General features: G+C 45.5%; 1 protein-coding gene across 1 annotated transcript in view; it reads left to right on the top strand.

The window, feature by feature from the left end:
• The first annotated feature begins 724 nt into the window (after window positions 1–724).
• The window catches only part of ARHGAP31 (Rho GTPase activating protein 31), a 108,428-nt gene continuing 95,525 nt past the window's right edge, over window positions 725–13,627 (top strand). The window contains exon 1 of the mRNA XM_037525501.2: window positions 725–1,564. Coding sequence (XP_037381398.1) covers window positions 1,465–1,564 — 100 coding nt within the window. The 5' untranslated portion in view covers window positions 725–1,464. The remainder of the gene's footprint in view (window positions 1,565–13,627) is intronic.

Raw genomic sequence — 13,627 nt, 5'->3', positions numbered from 1 at the left:
TGCTTATTGTGTGCTGAGTACACAGAAGTCAAGGAATTTCAAATCTAACTGAAGAAGAAAAAACATGCTCTCTTGAAAATTTGAAGCAAGTTATGAACATTCTGTGAGACTCCTTTCTCCACACTACGCTGCAGCAGAATATCAGATCACTTCAATTCGTGGATTCTCCCCCCAAAATTACTTCCATTCGGCAAACTCCTCAATAGTGTGTGTGTGTGCGCGCGTGTGTGCGTGTGTGTGTATGTGTGTGTGTGTGTGTGTGCGCCCGTGCTAGAATCTGTAACCAGAAATCTGATTTCCTGGGCATTGAGTCCAAAGAGGCCATCTGTATCTCGGTTTGGGGTACCTGCCCCCACCCCCAAGAGGAGGTGGGGAGTGGCCAGAGAGTAAAACCTCTCCCCATCAGATTTCTCTGTTGGAATTCCTGTCTTTGTTTCTGTCACCCTCTTTAAGTGTTTGTGTAGCACAAGACAGGCACCGAAATAGAAAGTGTCAAAGAGACGATGACAATGAGCATTAAAAACAAGGCAGGACTTTTTTTTTTCAGTCCCACCTAGCACCCTCCATCCCAAAAGCAGCGCGCCTAAACCTTTGGCCTCTTCAAAGAGCTGTCGGTGGGGCAGGAAGCTGGCGGCTGGGACTGTGGGTCTCCCCGCCCCCCAACCCCCCAGAAGAGCCGCGATTTCCTCTCGAGCTGCCCAGTTATCTCTAGAGTCTCAGAACAACTCTCCCAAGAGCGCCTTCTCTCCCCCACCCCGCACTCCTCAACCCACCCACCTACTTCCTCCGGCTCCATACACACACGAGCACAGAGCTGCCAAAAATTTCCACCCTCCGCCCCCCTCCCTGGCTAACTTCCTTCCAGCATTTCCTGAGCTGGATGATCCTAGGATTTGTAAGACAGGAAAAAAAGGAAGGCGTGAGGGCGGGCGGAGAGACAGGATGCTTGTTTTTCGCTTTACCAAAGCCGTCTGAAGGCAGGACCGCGGGCGCAGGGAGACGACCCGCCGCCGCCGCTGGGCTGTCCCCGCGCCCCTCGCAGCTGCCGGTGCCCTGCGCTCTCGTCCCACCCCGGGGCATCTGGAAAGGCAGAAGGGAGAGCTCGCCCTCCCTCTGAAGCAGAGGAAAACACCCGAAGACGCCGCGGGAGCCTGTGAAAGTCCCTGGGACTCCAAGTGAGGAAGTGACACTCCCAAGCCGGGCGCCCGCAGCCGCCAGCTCTGCACGGCCTCCGGCACCGCGGCCCTGGAGCAGCGCGCGGTGGATTCCAGGCTCCGCGCCCGCGCCGGGCTCAGCGCCCCGCGGGGTCCATGCGCACTGCCCCGGGCCCAAGTTCTTCTGGACGCCCATGCGGCCCCCCAGAGCGGCTCTGCAACCAGTGAGCTAACCCGGGAGACCGTCTTCGGCGCGGTGCCAAGCAGAGGGGTGGGGGAGACAGAGGGGCGACCTCTTTGGGACTAACTCATGAAGAACAAGGGTGCCAAGCAGAAGCTGAAACGAAAGGGAGCCGCCAGTGCCTTTGGATGTGACCTGACCGAGTATCTGGAAAGCTCCGGACAGGATGGTAATGTGGCTTCGTCTCTCTCTGGCCCCCCCCCCTTTCTTTTTGTTTGAGTGAGAGATGGATTCTCTTGGGATGTGTTAGATTCGGTTCGCAAGTTAATGTACTCCAGGCCTGTGAGCGCACTGCACTTTATATAAAAGCACCCACACGATTCCTAAGGTGCACAGCGCTGCCATCTCAACGAGTGTCAGTCAGCCCTTCTGTGGGTCGCACCAGCCGTTAATGGGCGGCGTTGCACAAGTTTAACCGGCTGCCTCTGGAGGGTGGGGGTGGGAGCTCGAGAGGTCGGGATCCTAAACTTTGGCTGTTACAGGGGAGGGATCCTGAATTTTGGATATTGGCTATTGGCTGGACTTGTGGGAGGGTGATCAGGACTTCCCTGGGTACATAATTATGACCGCCTTAGGTGTCCCTTCGGGCTCTCCAATTTCATCTGCTCACATCTTTTTTTATTAATGTGCTGGAAGGCAGGGGGTGCGGTGGATCCTGGCTGGGGGAGTGGTTGCACAAACATTTTCTGAATTTCTGAACAGATGCCAAATATATAGTACCTCCCTCCCTCCCCTTCCCAACCCCCCAGACCCTTTACCTCCTCTTGGCTTTCAGATTAGCATTTGGCTGTCAGACAAGAAGAGTGTTGTAAAAAGGTCAGAGGGCCCCGAATTTTAAATAGTTTAGGGTATGTAAAAAAGCAAAGGAGAGCAGCTCTGTTTTCAAGGTCAGATTGGGGGAATAAAGGAGGAGGGGTGAACTCCTGCAGAGTAGACACAACTTAAACATTTACTGGGTGTAGGGGAAAGAAAACAATTTAGAACACTATAACTGGGTTTGAGGCTAAAAGTTTTTAATCATAGGAAAGTTGAGGAAATTGAGCATTAAATGACTCCTTTTGTAAGGTTGACTGGCCCTGCACTTACCCTGACAAAAAGGCCTTGTCTTCAGCAACTTCAGTGAGAGAGAAAATAGTCCACTATATGGGCTGGGTGTTTATACATAGATCTATATTACAAAGGGGGAAGCTGAAGGGCTGTTTAACTGTGCAGAATAATTCTGCCTCCAGGAAAATAATCTGAAAAACTATTTGATTAGCTCATATCAAATGTGTATCTCAAAAAACAGTACAGTGCTTTTGTTTCATTCCATTTTTTTTTTAAAAGATTCAGCACCACCTAGTAATTTGCAGTGTGTGATAGTCCTGCAGTGTTGTAGAGTTCAGAGTCTGCTGTATCCTTAAGGACAAATGGGTTGTTATTTCAGAACCTGGAGGACCACAGATTTCAAAACTGCCTCTTTCAAAATTGTGGCAAAACTCAGTCAATTCATTTAATCTTGTCCGACAATCTGGAGAGGTAGATTTGAAATAAAGATCAATTGAAATGAATTTATCTTGAATGTGAGAGAACTTCAAGTATGCATCTTAAGCGTACCTTCAGAAGTTCAGAATGAAATGTTTTCCTCCACCTGTTTTTGCAGGGACTTCAGGTTAGTGAACATTCAGGTTCACTAGGAATGCTTCAGGCTGCCACTTTCCACCATGTGGGTGTCATTCTGGGCCCTCCCTCCCTAGCTATGAGAGTGCACAGGGGCACTTGCCAGCCCTGCCTCATTCTTACAATGTCATAGATCATAGGATGAGTCAAGAATTCCAGGGTTCAGTAAAAGCACCTAAAAGGCAGCCTTAGGCAGCTCTTCTTTTGCAACATTTATAGTTTGGCCTTCCTAACAAGTATTTTTTTACAGATTTATTTATTTATGCATACAAGTACTGAAGTATAGGCCAGAGGTGTGAGGGGGTGAGAGGATTCACCAGAGACAGAGCGGGAAATAGAACATGCAGACTGACTGAAATACACTGCTGAGGGGAGCAGCGGGCAAGACAGGCGAGGTCTGCTGCACCATGTGGGTAGCTCCCTGGCTAGGGATCGAACTCGAGCTACAGTGGCTGCACATAGCTTCATAGTATGCAGCTTATCCCCTTGCTCCACCAGGGAGGCTCCCTAATAGGTTTTTATGTACATATTTATTGCCGTAACACTGGTTTATAACTTCAATGTAAGTGTAAGTTATACAGCATTGAAACTCAGCTTTTGTGTGCACTACATCATGATCACTATTCCAAGTCACCATAGAGTTGACACCTTTAGCCATTCCACCCTTCCCCCATATGTTTCATTTGGGGGCAAAAAGGGTTACTGCTCAAAGAAAAAAAAAGTTGAAAACCAGTATCCAGTGCTCCCTACCCTAGGGAAGAAGAGAGGAAGCTCAGAGAAGTAAATTGACTGGCTTAAGGTTACACTGTTGATCATGAAGGATGCAGAGGGCTTGGCCTAGCAGGCTCCTCTTCCCTCCCTGACTTCCCTATCTATGTTAACAGTCCCCTCTAATGTTTTTTCCCCTAAATTGAAAGGAGACAGCCCTGCACAGGATCAGCAAAGTTTCAAAACTGACATACCTGAATAGTGTTCAGTTTTGAAACGAAAGGAAACTGACCCACTTAGTGATCCACGCCCCATTACTGTGCGGTGGGAAGATTAGGCACATACATCCAGCAGCTTATATAAGTGAGAGTAATTAGCATTTCTTTCCCCCCACATTTAAAAGTAGTTAGGTAGTTATCTCTCATTTTTGTTTTCATGTAGTATCAATATACAAAGTCAGTGCTATAACAATGTATCCTCCTTATGGACTTTCTAAAAGATGCACTTAATAGCCAAGGACAGGACTCTACTGCAAGGGAGGAAAAGCTGGCCCTGCCCCTTTGTCAGCCACTTAGGAAGAGCAGCCCAGAACTCTGCAGGTGACAAGTCAGCATGGTAACCAAGATCCAGAAGCCTGGGGAGGACCTCATAACACTCACATCATGGTTATTAAATTACGAGGTCTAGGCTATTGGGAATGAACTTGAATAGAGAAAGAAAATAGATTCAGGTCTGGGAGCACCAGGGCAGATTTTAGGGAAGCCAAGAGAATCCTGTGCTTGGACAAGAAGTTAAAGTCCAGAGCTACAGTGGAAGAAAAAGCTGGTGACAATCTAAACATAGAGATGCTACATCCCTGAGACTGCGAGTAGAAGACCAACGTTGTTCTGTTATTTGCTGTGGCCCAGCCCTCCACCTCTAGTTGGGCAAATCTGACAGGGCAGGGTGTTCAGGTGACAAATAGCTATTCAGTTGAAAGCAGACATTGTTCAGGGCCAGTCGTCATCCTTAATCTTTAGGAAGTTGATAAAAACAGAAGTCCTTTCCCTTAGAAAACACACACACACACACACACACACACACACACACACACACACGTCTTCTATACAGCTTCTGGGGGCATCCACATACATGCTAAGTTCAGAGATAGTCCTCAGCTGCACAGCAGACTGGGGTAAAGGACCACTTTCTTCTTTTGCTTCTTTGACCACTTTTCTCCGGGCTGGTGAGAATACCCATGATAGGCATGAAGTTGTTTTCTGGCTGGAGTTCCTTCCCTTCCCCTCCAGCACAGTGGTCCCCAGTCCCAGCTCTCCCCTGGGGGCCAGATTACTTTCTCTTTCTGCCTGGAATAGAGGGAGAGGATCATCCCTTCCTCACTGCTGATGCTGGAAATAGTAGTTTTCTTTTTCTTCCTTTTGACCACTAACTGTGAAGGCCCTTGCTTGCAGCTATGTAATGAAAACCACATCATTTTGTCGCCTGCGGTTGGAAGGCTGTGGGTGAGGGCCTGTGAGGCCAGAATGCGCCATGGGCATTTCCTACCTTACCCGTCTGAGCCCAGACCTCTGAGTCTTCCCACAATATTTACAGTATTTGGAGATGCGGGCCAGGAGTCAAGGACAAGTAAGAGAATGTCACAGGGAAAGCTACATTCTTTCTCTGTGCCCGCCCCAGTTTAAAGGTTGAGGGCTTTCTCACCCTTCTGAACAGTCTTTGTCATTTTGCTCACTCCCGGGTAAAAAGTCATGTTTGCTCCGGCCCAGTGGTTCTCCAAGATGTGGCACGTTTGGATTGCCTGGGGAGTTTTACAAAAAAGGTGATGCCCAGGATCCCTCTCAGACCAATTAAATCAGAATCTCTTGGTGCCTGGGCATGGATATGTTTTATAAGCTTCCTAGCTGGTTTTGCTATGTGGGTAGAGATGAGAACCACAGCTTGCAGGGCAGAGGGTTAGGGACCATTCCCCACCATTCAGAATGATCCTCTGAATGTTTGTGAGAACTCTAAGTCTCTTTATCCCTGAAGATTTTTGTCTAGTTCTTATAGGTAAAAAAAAAAAATTATATATGTATATGTACATATATGCATAGGTATATAAGTATATGATTTGAGGGATCACAGAAGGTTCAAAACAAATAAATGTCCATTACCAAATAGACTTTTAAGCGTGAGAGTAAGATAGCCCTAGCATTTCAAAGCAAAGATAAAGCAATGTAGCTCTTTTAAATTTCTGAGGCTAAGCTGTTCTCTCACTTTGTTGATTCAATTATTTAGCAAATATGGATTAAGGCACCGTGTAGGTGAAACATGCACCCCAGACTCCAGAAATTTACAGCCTAAGGGATGTGAGCAACTTTCAGAAGCCAGTGGTTCAAAATTTAGCTTTGAAGTTAGCTGTCTTAACTGAAGAGTTAACTAAAGGAGAAAATGTGAAAGCTTTTATCTACAATAGAGGAGATACCCAAACATAAATAGAAGCAAAGTCTTAGCAAGGAAAGTAAATATTTTTCTGTTCAAGATAAGAGTTAACACTGAATGGAGAACCAGGACCAGAGCATTCTCTGTGGCTTAGTTATTTCCTTCCCAGAATCTTGCCTGCCACATCGTTATCACACCTTCCCTGGCTAACTCTTGATCCTTTGGACCTCAGCTCCTTCTGGAAACCTTCCCTGATCCTTTGATGGCAGGTGCCTCTGGTACAGGCTCCCATTAGGAGTTCTGGAACCTTAATAGGTAATAGATAGGTATCCTCTATATATATATCCAGCTTCGCTTGTTCTTTGGAGCAAGTTATTTACCACCTCTGGGTCTAATTTCCTCATTTATGAAGCAGTTAAGAGGACTGAAATGAAAATAAATGAGTTAATATAAACAAAGCACTTAAGAGCGGGCATGCATTTGGTAAGCTATAGCATAGCTGTTACTATCATGACGCTCTGAACTTGCCCAAGCATCACCACATACCATCCATGACTGAATGAACGAGGCGCCAAGAAGTCAGTAAATGATATGGTCACCAAGTGGGATGGGAGGATTGGTCACCCCACTTTATGGACAGACCAGTTCAGGCATTTCCCAGAGCCAATGGGGAACAGACCATCCCTGTATAGTTGTGAAGAGCAACCTCTCAACCTGAAACTGAAGGGCCCAAAGAAAGATCTGAGAAAGAGACCCAGCCACTCCTGACCAAGAGGGAAGTAAAGAGAAGCCAGGTCCTGGAGGGGGAGTTTGTGCAGATGGAACAGCAACTCCAGGGACTTGAGTTTAAAGGGGCATCCTGCATTCCGGGCTCCAGCGTGAAACAGAATGAACCAAAAGAGGAGAATTAAGACTTTATTTTTTTTAAGATTTATTAAGACTTTTTTTTTTTTAAGATTTATTTATGCATACAAGAACTGGGGTACAGGCCAGAGGTGTGGGGGGGGGTGAGAGGATTCACCAGAGACAGGGTGGGGAACAGAACAGGTAGACTGACTGAAATACACTGCTGAGGGGAGCAGGGGGCTAGACAGGAGAGGTCTGCTGTACCATGTGGGTAGCTCCCTGGTGGAGATTGAACTCATGCTGCAGTGGCTGCAGATAGCTTCATAGGTTGCATTTTAACCCCTTGTGCCACCAGGGAGGCCCGAGCATTAAGACTTTAAAGCTGGAATAAACTGACTAGAGGATTTGAAGCTGAACTGTAACTTACTCTGTGTACTCCGGATATGACAAACAGTCCACAAGAGAAGAGAAACTGCTACTTCTACCTACCCATACCCCTCCCTCCTGCCCACTTACCAGACCTCTGTCAGGCATCCCTTGACCACAGGCAGATCCTCACCCTTCCTTTACCCCTCCCCATTGCCACTGGCAGCTACCTAGTTGCCTTCCAGCCTCAGAAGCCCTGGTGGGGTTGGGACTGCAGAGGAAGCCCACTGCCCTATTGCCCCAGACCTGCATTCGAGTCAAGTGGACCATCTGCTAGGGCAGGAGGGAGCTGGAGGTCTGGCCTCACCCAATTCAGAGAATAGATACTAGCTCTAGATTTTTACTTAAGAGCAACTTTTGATTAAACACACACACACAGAAAACAAAAGGATGAGAACATTAGGTCCTGGGGGGCAAACGGAAGGCAGAGAGATAAGAGGTCCCTTGGAAGGAGAGGAGGGACCCAGAAATAAGCACTGAGTCCCAAAGCAAAGGGAACTGTGTTGAAACCAAAACACAATTTCCTATAGATGATGCTGAAAATGATGGATAAGTTCCTGATGCCATGGAACTGTAATTTGTTGCTTTAGATACATTCTCTTATTTCCCCCTTAATCCATTAGGCACCTATGGGCTAGCCTGGAAATCTTTTCTTTGGGAATGGGAAGGAGGGAAGGGGTCCAGAAGTTGATTGACCAAGATAGTTCTGAAGCACTTGCTGGGGACTGTGTGTTCCTGAAAAATCACCTCACTCAGAACATTTCCTGGGATTTTGGAGCTGTGTGTGCGGCTGTGCAGCAGCAGGTGGGAACCGGGAATAGACTGAAAGGTCTAAGACTCAGTTGGGAGCTAGGAAGTGCCCTCAACTCCATTTCCAGTAGATATTGTGGCTAATTATTTTTTCCTTTTTTTTTTAAGATTTATTTTATTTATTTATGCATACAAGAGCTGGGGTGTGGTCTAGAGGTGCAGGGGAGATGAGAGGATTCACTAGAAAGAGAGTGGGGAACAGAACAGGCAGATCTACTGAAATACACTGCTGAGGGGAGCAGCAGGTGAGACAGGAGAGGTCTGCTGTGCCATGTGGGTAGCTCCCTACCTGGGGATTGAACTTGTGCTGCAGTGGCTGCTGATAAGCTTCGTAGTGCTGAGACTTAACCCCTTGCGCCACCAGGGAGGCCCATGGCTAATTATTTCTTGAACAAAGTAGTGACAGATCATTCATGTTGAGCCTACCTGGCTCATTCCAGAACAGACTGATCGAGCTGAGCTGTCTTCCCACCCCTCTTGGGTCTCTGGGTTCAAGGCACTCCGTCCCTTGTGGATCCTTCATAGTGACCTGGAGGCCCAGGAACAGGGAACTACTTGCTTTTATGATTTTTTGTTTTCTATTACTTTTAATTTATTGCTTGCCCTATATTTAAGCCAATATAAGCTGATTTCCCACTTATCCCCACCCTTCAAATTTTCTTTTGACCTTCGGGTGCTTAGCTCATCCAGTTTTCTGTGCTTTTTCTCCCTATGCTCCAACACAAATGCCACACTTGAATTTCACTGGTCTTGATGTTCTTCCCTCAAAGATTGGCTTCAAGTCGTGCCTGATGACACTTCAGGAATCCAGATAGTGCCCCTAGCCCTCTAATCCCCCATTACTCCTCACCTCAAAAGACAATTCAAGTTAGGGCTTAAAATAAAAAAGTCCTGGAGGAAACAGAATGGATACTGGCTCTAGATTTTTGCTTAAGAGCAATAAAAAAAACCATGACACCATTAGGTTGCTGAGGAGCTTAAAGAAGGAGAGCAGGAAGACAAGCTCTTTAAGGAGAGACGGGACCCAGAAATAATTACTGCTGTCCCAAATCAAGGCCACTTGTTTTTTTTCTTTTTTTTTTTTTTTTAAAGATTTCTTTATTTATGCATACAAAAACTGGGGTACAGGCCAGAGATGCAGGGAGTGAAAGGATTCACCAGAGACAGAGTGGGGAACAAAACAGGCAGAGTGACTGAAATACACTGCTGAGGGGAGCAGCGGGCAAGACAAGAAAGGTCTACTGCGCCATGTAGGTTGTTCCCTGGCAGGCCATGGATCAAACTCGTGCTGCAGAGTCTGACGATTGCTTCACAGTGCCATGTTTAACCCCTTGTGCCACCAGGGAGGCCCTGAGAGGGAGGCAATTTAATCTTCATTCTACTTGTTATTCTAACTGACTTTTGTATGTAAATTGATGACAAGATCCAATGAAGAGAAGAGTCTTTGGGTGGCTCAGCAGATTTGGTAGTTCCTCACCCCATGGCCAACACACAGCAGCTGATTGATTGACCCCATTCTCTCCTCAGGAAAGTAATGTTAGCTCCCTTCTAGGAAGCTCAGGACAGGGACATTGCTGATGTGCTGGGATATCAGGAATCCAAGATTGCTTCAGTTCTGCATGAGGGTTCGTAGCTGCTCTAGATAGAAACTGACCCAGACTGTGCAGGAGTCCAGAAACACGTCTTTTCCCAGCGCCTCACCAGTTACTCCTTGGTATGAACCACATTCTTGGCGGAGCCCCAGAACCAACTGAGTTTCTGGGATCGAGTCTCAGGCACTCTTTGTTCTAGTTCAAGCTTGGCTGATGCATACCAGGCCCTGGTACCACGCCCAGGGCCTGATGCTGGCTCAGAAAGCCTTGGGGGCCCCCCTTCCCTCTTTCCCTGGAGGAAAAGGGGTGAATGCCACCCCTCCCCAAAGCAACATTTATCCACTCTCACTGCTACAGACACCAGAAAACTGTTTGACATATAAATTTGGATTTTGGCAAACTATAAATCTATAGCCTTCGAGTAAAGCAATGAGTTAATTTGTGTAATTATGCATATTTCTTTCCCGGGATTTTTTTCATGTTTTTGCACAGTAGTCATTTTGTTTGGGGCTTTCAATTCCATGAAATATATTTCATGAGTCTAGAAGATGCTAGACACCTTTGAGTTTACAAAGATGCTCTCGAGTTGCTCTGGGTCTAATGGGGACGTAGGGCAGAAAACATCTCAAAGATGCGCACAGAAGACCGAACTGAGAGGGTTCTAGAGCACGTGTTAGCAGGATCCTTAACTTGTGGGGCAGCTGAGTGAAAGAGAACCGTCACACAGAGTGCGTTGTTTGTAAATGGGGAAAAATCAATGAAACAAAATCATCTGACTGTGAGGAATGACTGAGATATGGGAGAGGAGGCAGCTGGTTCATGCAGACGGGAAACCACATGGTTTTCCCTGACACTTGTAATCGGTCACACCCTCTTGCACCCTGAGGGAGAAGCCACGTAAAATATGGGAAAAGCAGTTGAGAGTGACTTCTACTGGCTTCAGGGTTGTGGATGACAAGTGGGGAGAGCAGGGGCGGGGGGTGACAGAAGCTGTCTTTAGTGTCAGAAGAGTCAGCCAACTCCCAGAGAAAGCAGAAAGGTTGATTCTGACAAGAGTGGCAATTGGTTTGTCTGTGTCTGTGTCTCAGCTGGGGCCTGCAAATGGGGGATTTTGTTAAAAGATATAAATTTAAAATGCTGTTAACTAACAACCCTAATTATGTTTCTCAATTACATCTAGCCATGCAACATAAATGCACCTCCCTGATTTCTCTCCATTAGGTATAGAAAGTTCTGTTTTGTCCATTTTATAAATTAAGACCAACTTAGAGAGGTTAAGTAACTTGCCTAATGCAGCCCAGTCAGGAACTGGGAGAGGCAGGACTCAAACTATGTATGACATTAAATTCCCCTTCCATGGTGTTGTCTCCTCTGGACCCAAACTGCTGTAACTATCTATGGTGGCAATAAAGTCAGGGTCTGATATGTAGAGCTCCATTTACCATGCCAAGGAGATAGCATTTAGTAAGACTTAAATAAAACTTCTAGCAATGGAATTCCCATCCCCAGCTTTTCAAAGCAGTGCAACATGTAGTTTCCAAATGGCAGGATTCTAAGCAGAGAGCATGCTCTGTTACCATAAGTAGCCCCTTCCACCACTTCTTTCCCATCTGTTTCCTGCATGCTGAGTATTACTGGGAAACAATGATGTCAACTCTTCCATATAAATCTACACCTCCCTGCTTGTCCCTCCCCTACTACAATGCATATTTTTGTTCCTCTTTCTGGCTTTTGTCTTGCTGTTCTGCTCTTTAAAAGCTCGCGCTTTTGGCGTCAATTGTTGGCTTTCTTTTTAATAAGTTTTAGCTATTTAAGTTTCATTGTGGCCTTCAAAGTGCACATGTTTTTTTGGGTCCATATTTGGAAAATCCTTTGTTTGGCTAATAGCTAGAACATGGACTCAGTGTGAATGGAGAGGAGCCATTTTATTTCTGGAAAAAGTCAAGCTAGATGTAGGACTCTGAATCAGGCTCAGAGCCACAGACACACACCCTGCTTGAGGGCCCTCAGGGCCTGCATTAAAGCTGTTGGATCCTGGGTACACCTGTTGCTGAAGTTCAAGGATATACACCATTGAGTAATCCATTTCCCTCACCCAAGCCTGGATTTCAAGTGGGGCCTGGTTTCCTCAGTTCCCCTTTCTTTACTACCTCTAAAGACAATTTGATTTTATATGCTGGGTCCAAGAATTCTGGATCTCTCTTTTAAAGCCTGGGGCAGTGAAACACGACTTTTATTGGCCATAAGATTGATTAAAAATGTAATTTTTATGCTTACATTAAATTTCAGAATTCTTAGTTAAATTCAGGGTACTAGTAGAAATACTCCTTGAATTCCATTTTGGACTCCTGGAAACAAAATGCAGCTAATAAAAGATTCAAATGGGCCTTTGCATGGGTCCTGTGGTATCTGGGGCTGTCGAGAATGTGTGATTCTACTAAAGTTGCTCTACAGTTTATAGGCCTGCAAGCTTCAAAGTGTGGCTGTGTGTCAGTATTCTCAGGTCAGTCCTTCAGAGACTCAGCTCTTGTAAGTCTGAGGCAGAGTCCAGAAGCTCATATTTTTAAGATGTGCTCCAGGTGATTCTGAAATCTTGTTCTAGAGATCTCACTTTGAGAAATACCAATTTAGCCCATAGCAAGAACTGCTAAATGAAAACACATGATTTTAATTGTTGTTGTTATACTTTTATATTGCCCAGTTTTTTAACAGTGAACATGTATTTTCACTACTTAAATTGAAAAAATACCTTTAAAAATTGGTATAGAAATGGGGTATCTTGCTTCATTGTATTTTTCATAAGGTGCTTTTGTTCCAATCATATATTTTTTTATTTTTTTAAAGATTTATTTATTTATGCATACAAGAGCTGGGGTACAGGCCAGAGATGCAGGGGGGTGAGAGGATTCACCAGAAACAGTGGGGAGCAGAACAGGCAGACTGACGAAATACACTTCTGAGGGGAGCAGCAGGTGAGACAGGAAAGGTCTGCTTCGCCATATGGGTTTTTCCCTGGCCAGCCAGGGATGGAACTTGTGCTGCAGAGGCTGCGGATTGCTTCACAGTGTGGTGCTTAACCCCTTGTGCCACCAGGAAGGCCCTTCAATTATATTTTTAAAGAAAAATCTTCATAAAGTGTGTTAGTTAACTTTCCTGCCTTAATAGATGAGGTCAGTTAACCTTTCTCACAAGAAGGGAAGGTATCATATGGTTTTTGCTGGTGGACTGCCTGGATTCAAATCCCAGTTTTACCCCATGCTAGTTTTGTGATAATATACAAAACTAACTTTCTTTATCTATAAAGTGGGGATTATGATCATAATAGTACCTATTACATAGGGCTTGCTATGAGGATTAGATAAATGAGTGCACTCTCTGGAACAGAGTAAACCTTCTATAGTGCTAGCTACAATTATTGTTTCCTTGGTGACTGGAAACCTTACACTGTTTCAGTCTCATTACTCAGAATGTGGTTCCTGAGTCATGCATGCTACAGATGTGGAAGTTGAGAGCGCCTAGAACAAATATTCCATATATCCCTAGGGGCTTCTTTTTTTAAAAAAATTCTCGTATATACACACAATTGTTAGTTCTCTTTGGTTGAATGCATTAAAATGCTAGTTTTAAGAGCTCTATCTGTTGACAAATGTGTGGTACTGTGGCAAACTTTAAGTTTACATTTTTTTAGTCATTAGAAAAAGCAAAAAACCTAAAAGTAAAACTAAATAGATAAAAATTGGGTAAAAGGTGGTAAAAGGTCATAGTGACAG

Source organism: Talpa occidentalis, unplaced genomic scaffold (genome assembly GCF_014898055.3).
Source record: "Talpa occidentalis isolate TD23 unplaced genomic scaffold, MPIMG_talOcc4v2.1 talOcc4.4, whole genome shotgun sequence".
In the NCBI taxonomy this organism is placed as follows: Eukaryota; Metazoa; Chordata; class Mammalia; order Eulipotyphla; family Talpidae; genus Talpa; species Talpa occidentalis.
Note: the sequence above shows the minus strand (reverse complement) of the source record. Positions and strands in the feature narration are given on the sequence as shown.